Below are 6,798 nucleotides of genomic sequence, written 5' to 3'. Positions count from 1 at the left end.
CGTCCAGCTCTTTACGCAATGTGCAAAATGTGCCATTTTGATTATAATTTATGTGACATAATAATGTTTATTGTAGACGTTTATTACTGGTCATTTCTCATTTATTACCCTACTTGATCAGTCCATTATAAGTGTTGTTACAGGCTTATATTATTGGGTTCAGCCTTCTACAAACTCATTTTATCAATTACATTTGTTTATATTTATAGTTTAAGACAAATAAATTGTCCCAACACCATCTTTGCTGAATACTTATGATGATCAATTCATTCATATCGCAATAGACCCCAGCAGGATAAGGCTATTTAAGCTTATATAGGCTATATAAATGAACTAATAATTAAAATCCAGCCTGGTATATCTTTATTTATGGTCAGGGTCAGTGTGTCACGTTGACCTGAACTTGCCCCCAGCAGGCTCCTAACAGCTCAGCTACAGAAAGTCATTCTTCTGATTAACTCCTGTGTTACTTTCCCATTAATCACAGCGCAGTTGTGCAGCTCGTAATCTCCTTAACTAATATTATTGTCACGGCTTCTTATCAAAGGGATCTGTAATATACAAAAGAACAACAATCAGAGCGGTGGGCTTTTACACTTTTCACACCTCGGACACTACAAAGGCCAAGTGGTTTCGATACACAACAAGCTTGTCACATTAAGTGTCCCGTGGATCACACACACCCCCTTCATCCATCCAGCTTGACACATCTCCTCAGAGGACGTCAGGATGAGAGAGGGTGGGACTATAAAACCGAGGGCCGGCCTCTCACCTGGAGCATTCGTGAATCTACCTTCGGAAGAGCAACAACACACCTGGGAATTATGAAGGGACTAGCAGTGGATTTCTCTTTTGCGCTTCTACTTCTGGTGGATTTGGTTCTGGGTCAGCCCTTTCCCGGGATGCACCCTGGCGGTCTTCTCGGTGGGATGGGTGGCGGCTCCAGACGCTCCGTGCATCGGCATCAGGGCAGCAGGCTGCCCCTCTACATGATGCAGCTGTACCGGACCATGCTGACCGAGGAGCGGGCTGGGACTCCTGCCAGTGTGAGCACTCACACCAGGACGGAGGACAACCCAGCTCTGCACGACTCGGACTCTGTCATCAGCCTTGTCGCTAAAAGTGAGTATTCAACATTAGGGGAGAAATGGCATTTTTTTTAATGGAGTTTGGTGGGACGTTGCTGTGCACAGTTTTCCATGCAGCGCAGTTGGACTGGATTACTAATAGGGGATTAGCTTTCCTTTGTGCATGTGTTAATTTATTTCACTCACCTTAATTTAATCATCTGGCTCATCACATTTATGCAACTGGGAGTAAAAGCTGTGACATTTGTAAGAACTGCAATATTAAAGTCATCACATGTTTAAAGATGAGTAATTGGTCTTGACACAACTGGCCAAAGTCAGATGATAAGTTTTTTTCATAAGTCATAAATAATGCTGATCAATTTTCTTCACTCTTTCTTTCAGGCTGCCATCAGATTGGCAAGAGGTGGTCCGTCACCTTTGACATGTCCTCCATGTCTGCAAGCGACCACATCCAGCTGGCTGAGCTTCGCATCCGCCTTCCTGCTTTCACAGAGTCCTCCCGAGCCTCAGTGGACATCTACCACTCCCACAGGGACCACTGCTCCGGCATGCACTGCCCAGAGAACAGGCTGTTCCTGGGCCGCCTGAGAGCTCATCCCAGTGCGATGGTTTCCCCGTCCTCCTGGAGGGTGTTCAACATGACAGAGGTGCTCCATCGCTGGCTGCAGCGGGAGCACTTTACTCAGGAGATGGAGGAGCCTGAGGTGAAGGAGGAGGAAGAGCAGGAGGCAGTCAAGCACCACACAGCTGACCGGGTGATGATGGTGGTCTTCTCAAGGCAGAACCCAAGTGGCCAGCGAACGCCAACACTCATCCGCACAGCTGAGCACTCCAAGTACGTCAGCCTGGACAGGGATACTTCCAGGACTGGGAGGGCCAAGAGGCACCACAAGACCCAGCAGAAGAGACGGAGAGCGGTTAGAGCTGCTTCTGCAAGTAAGCCCACAGAGGAGAAGAAGGGTCCTCTCTGCAGGAAGGTGGACATGTGGGTGGACTTTGACAAGATCGGCTGGAGCGAGTGGATTGTCTATCCCAAACGGTACAACGCCTTTCGCTGTGAAGGGAACTGTCCTACACCAGTAGATGAGACCTTCACTCCATCTAACCATGCATACATGCAGGTAAGGAGACAACCTTCTTTACTTTTATTGTACTGTATTTTCTGCAACAGGATGCACCTTTAACACCCTAAAAGATGTGCTCTAATCAATCATTTCTTCTCTTTCTTTCTCCAGAGCCTGCTGAAGCTTCACCACCCAGACAAGGTGCCATGTCTCTCCTGTGTGCCAACCCGCCTCGCACCGCTTTCCATGTTGTACTACGAGAACGGGAGGATGATCATGAGGCATCATGAGAACATGGTGGTGGAGGAGTGCGGCTGCCACTGAGCAAAGGACCTGAAAACCTTTCGGTTAAAGGTCAGATAGACTGAAGCCGCTGAGCTGTAGGCCCAGAGGAGTCTACTGACACGGACCTGAGCTGCTCAGAGGCACAAAGTGGATGGAGGTCCACAGGCACTTTACAGACAGAGGCTGCTGCTGCTGCTTTGCACAATATGAAAGAAGGGACCTACTGTTTATCCTGCACACAGCTCTCTAAATTATGGATTTAAGGAATTAAGAGTTGTAAAATTGTTGGTACTTTTAATAGAAAATGAGGTGACCGAGATAAAACAAGGTCAAGACAGAAGCAGAATATGGTTCCTGACTGAAGCACTATAGAAGAAACAGCTGTACAAACTGTTTTTTTAAGCTTGTAGACTGAATTTTTAAAAATGTATTGAAATGACAAATGTCTGAAGGATGTAAGCGCTTTTACTTTATTGAAATGTTTGGGTCACATTGACCCATTTGTATATTTACTATGTACAGTAATACAATAAATTATTTCTTATCTTGAACAAAGTGTTTGCTGGTTTTTATTTCTGTGTTGATGCAAGATTTTAATTGAAGCTGCTCATTACCCTTCACCTTTTAAGGTAAAAAGATTTGTGATCATAAATGTCGGCGATGATAGATTTATACAATAAAACATTTTTCTACAGTAGACATTTTGACTTGATAGACAAATTGTCAAATTGACAACATGTAATGTAACAAATGCCACTCATTGAAGACTTGTTCACAGGTCATTCATTAACCAAAAAAATAAAAAATACCCTACAATTCATGTGAAGGTTTAAGAAATGTCAGCTTTGAATTACAGAAGGGATGCAATGGTAAAATAAAACCAAAATAAAAAAATGGGAAAAAAGTAATTTAACTACTTAAATCCAAATATTAATGTAGTTGAACTACCAGCAAGCGGCTATAAAATGTAGCTAAACTACTAATTTAATTACACAAAGCCCTGAGAGGCAGGTGAGAGTCCAGTTCCAGTGATTATTTTCTACCTAAAACAGGTGAAAAGTTACTAAGTTTCTATCTTCTGTTCACCAGGACTAAAAGCATTCATGTCTTCTAAAAGGTGAGATTTAATATCTCCACGTATACTAAACACAAGGTACGTCTATTGTGTTACTGTCATGTGTTTCTTCTGGCTAGGAGTGTATTATAATCTACTGTCAGTGTCACGGATGGAATAATGTCTATATCAGCAAGTCAGATCAAGCAGTACAGTAACATTTAATGGCTTCTTAGACTGCATCTTCCCATTCTGATATACGAGTGTTTTCATGCTCTCGTGGATGCTGTCAATTGCAGCACTATGTTTGTGTTTCCTTATGTTTTATGTTCAAAATGTGGTTGAAACGCCAGCAGTAGTACGAGTAGTAGGCTAGTAGTTACCACAGGACTCCTGCAGGGGGAGCGTAGAGATGTTGAGCTACATCACAGGATACCTCTTTAAATACATTTTCAACAAGTCCCCCATAATAAGGACGACTGTTTATATATTATATATAATTGGATGCTGTTGAATGAATATTGCAATTATACTGCAAACCTTTTTTTTTCACTTAGCAAACACCTTTTTGCCCTCCTGTTTCACAGATGAAAAAATGTGTTAAAAGCCATCAAATGAGTCACATCACATAAAATATTAAAGGTTTAATTGTCACAAGACTTTGATTTACATGTCAAATATTTCACACATCATACAAAGTCAAAGTAAAGAAACTGTTTTATGCATCAGTTAGTGTTGTTTTAAAATATTTTTTACACATATTAAGCATTACAAAAAAATGCCATCTTGTTTTCAGAACAAATCTGAAAGTGGATTACATCTTAGTAAGACCAGACCGACAATCTTTTATCCCAGTAAACAAAGAAGCAATGTTGTAAATCACTTTCATCCTCGTTACCCTCTCTTCAGATGTCCATTTCAAACTGGGCGTCTTCTAGAAAAAGATGAGACAGGGAGGTTGAGTAGAGGGAAACAGACAAAAAGAGTTGAAGCCCATCTGACCCGTTCACTTTTTAATACATACCTGCGTTCTCCTCTGGATGGAGGTGGTCGGTGTTATTGTTGGCTGTCCGTTCAGGCTGGTTTGTGTTGTTGGGGGACTCAGGTTTGAGCGGCCTGGTGACTCCTGGGATGTCGGGCAGTTTGGGAGGCGTACGGGTCAGAGGAGACGTCCGACACTGCAGGAGAAACTTCCTGTCGTAGATGATTCTGGTACCTGTAGGCGACAGCAGCAAAGGAATTCAAAGTTACCTGCTGTCAAAGGCAAAATTAAAGCGGCTTTTCTTAACATTAAACACTTGTAGCAAACATATATATAAATATATATATAAATAATTCTGCAGGTAACATTGATACTAAACACTTCCAACTAGTTTAAAGCATTAGCATAAAAATAAAACAAAAATGGACTTTAATAAAATAAAATAAATCCTGAAGCTAACCCCACATTTGTAACTAATTGAAAAGGACAAAATAAAATAAAGTTAATGAAAAGTACTTCACTGTATACATGTCCATGCATGCCCATGATGGGCAATGACCTCATTTCTGCCATCCATATCAGAGACATTGACTCTCCTTCACTGACCTGTTCTGTTTTATCTGTGTAAATCTGTTGCACCTGCTGACGTGGGAACAGAACACAGTATCAGTTGTCAACATGTGGACTCTACGTCACCTTTCTCACCAACACACACCAACAAAGAACATGTTCTGCTTTACTTCTGTCACCACGCTGGAGATTTCTCAGGATCTCGAGCTCATAGCTGTTTGAGTAAACACTGAAGAAATGGGCCACAAAACTTAGTGTGCCGACGAGAGTGAAACTGACTTTGTGTCATCGTAGTCAGTTGTTCTGGGTCCTGGCCCACTGATATCATCTGTCCTGTTCCCACGTTGACTGATTAACACTTGTTTTTTTGGTTCGAACTTTTAAGTTCCCTTTTATTAATTTGTTCCAAAAATTAGACGAATTCATGCTTTGTGTAATTTTGTTTTTTTGTAGAAAGCTAAAATAGTGGTTGTAATTTGTATTAATACAGTTTGTTGTATTTAAAATATATACAGTAATTAGTAGCTCTTTTTTGCCTCTTTAATATAACCGTTTTGACTTAGCGGAGTCCACATCTAGTAAACATGTTGCATCAGCTCAACAACAGCCTGCTGTAATAACTAGACTATTTATAGGATATGACTGAGTGCAGGCTGACCATTGAGTCTTTGATTGTGTAAGTAATCCTCTGCTACAGGCGGCCGACACTAGATACCGACACTCTGATTCTGAAATCAGCAGATTCATCATCTTGATGAGCCTTCGAGGAAGGAAAGTGACCATCAGACACATGAAATTACACTGAAAGAAAAAACATGAATCACGTCTGTGCACTGACTTCTCCAATGGCGTAAATGAGCAAATAAATCCACATGAAACCATGCATTTAGCAGAGTGCATGATTTGGTCTTCAGCTTCCAGGAAGCCCAAACACTGTAAAACATTAACAGGGAAACATGACCGCACTGTGGACAAGGCTGAGGTCTGTAGCCTGGCTGTCACATGTGTTTCCTGCACCGTGAACTGTTTTTATTTGTCACAATCAATAAATGATAAAGTAAAATAAAATAAAAAGATGTTTTGAATGACAGTAACTTCTCCCTACATCTCTGCAATGTCAGAAAATTTAGAAACTAATTTCAAACTCAGCCACTTCAATGTGATATACCAAAGCAATGCAATGTACCAAATAATACTGTAATTGGCTGTAATATCAGTGTAATATTAATGCCTCCTGGGTTATAATAACTTATCTACATTGCACTGCCTGTTTCCAGTTCAACATGCAGGGCTTCCATCATGTACTACCCCTTTAAATCTGTTTACACACATTTTACAGCCCTTAAAGTAAATCCTTACATCTTACATGTTGATGAAATTTAACTTATGTGTTGTTGTTTTGTTTTTTTCAGTGTGTTACCTCCTGGCGTAGTGCTGAACATAGTCCCTCCCGGAGTCGTGGAGTAATCCTGGGGCATGTGAGCAGAGTCGTGGATAGCGACCCGCCTGACGGCCGGGATGGCCCGGCTGCTGGTGGTCTGGCCTCCCGCTGACATCTCTCTCAGGACTGGGTCTGCTGTGTTTGAGCTGCTCGGACACACCGCAGGTGAGGGAAGTTCGCTGTGAGTGTGGCGGACAGTGCGGAGGAGGGATATAAAGCTGCCAACCTGCAGTCAGTCCACAGAGAAGTTACCTCTCCTGCTACACGTGGTCACCACACGTCCAAAACAACCCTGGGACTTCCTTCAAAAC

The 6,798-nt window shown here is 42.0% G+C and overlaps 2 protein-coding genes across 2 annotated transcripts; one reads left to right on the top strand and one right to left on the bottom strand.

Moving 5' to 3' along the window:
* Window positions 1-824: 824 nt before the first annotated feature.
* LOC311274765 (nodal homolog 2-A-like) lies at window positions 825-2,613 on the top strand (the record flags this gene model as incomplete). Its single annotated transcript, XM_084382705.1, has 3 exons — window positions 825-1,122; window positions 1,473-2,212; window positions 2,327-2,613. The coding sequence occupies 3 exons, from the start codon at window positions 825-827 to the stop codon at window positions 2,477-2,479; spliced, it is 1,191 nt and encodes a 396-aa protein (XP_084238831.1). The 3' UTR covers window positions 2,480-2,613.
* Window positions 2,614-4,123: 1,510 nt separating this feature from the next.
* Window positions 4,124-6,796, bottom strand: LOC311275456 (eukaryotic translation initiation factor 4E-binding protein 1-like). The gene is made up of 3 exons (XM_084384034.1): window positions 6,467-6,796; window positions 4,519-4,710; window positions 4,124-4,428 (listed from the first exon to the last, which is right to left on the bottom strand). Exons 1-3 carry the CDS (start codon window positions 6,600-6,602, stop codon window positions 4,400-4,402), a joined length of 357 nt encoding a protein of 118 aa, XP_084240160.1. The 5' UTR covers window positions 6,603-6,796; the 3' UTR covers window positions 4,124-4,399.
* Between the last annotated feature and the right edge of the window lie 2 nt (window positions 6,797-6,798).

The sequence above is a fragment of the Pagrus pagrus genome, assembly GCF_965226575.1.
Source record: "Pagrus pagrus genome assembly, chromosome: 19".
In the NCBI taxonomy this organism is placed as follows: domain Eukaryota; kingdom Metazoa; phylum Chordata; class Actinopteri; order Spariformes; family Sparidae; genus Pagrus; species Pagrus pagrus.
This window is presented reverse-complemented; position numbering and strand designations above follow the sequence as displayed.

Excerpts from the sequence above, each read along its gene's own strand:
- LOC311275456 (XM_084384034.1), bottom strand. The coding sequence starts at position 6,602 with ATGTCAGCGGGAGGCCAGACCACCAGCAGCCGGGCCATCCCGGCCGTC. Across the intron at positions 4,711-6,466 it reads GTTCAGCACTACGCCAGGAG|GTACCAGAATCATCTACGAC; the intron begins GTAACACACTGA and ends TGTCGCCTACAG. Across the intron at positions 4,429-4,518 it reads CCATCCAGAGGAGAACGCAG|AAGACGCCCAGTTTGAAATG; the intron begins GTATGTATTAAA and ends ATCTTTTTCTAG.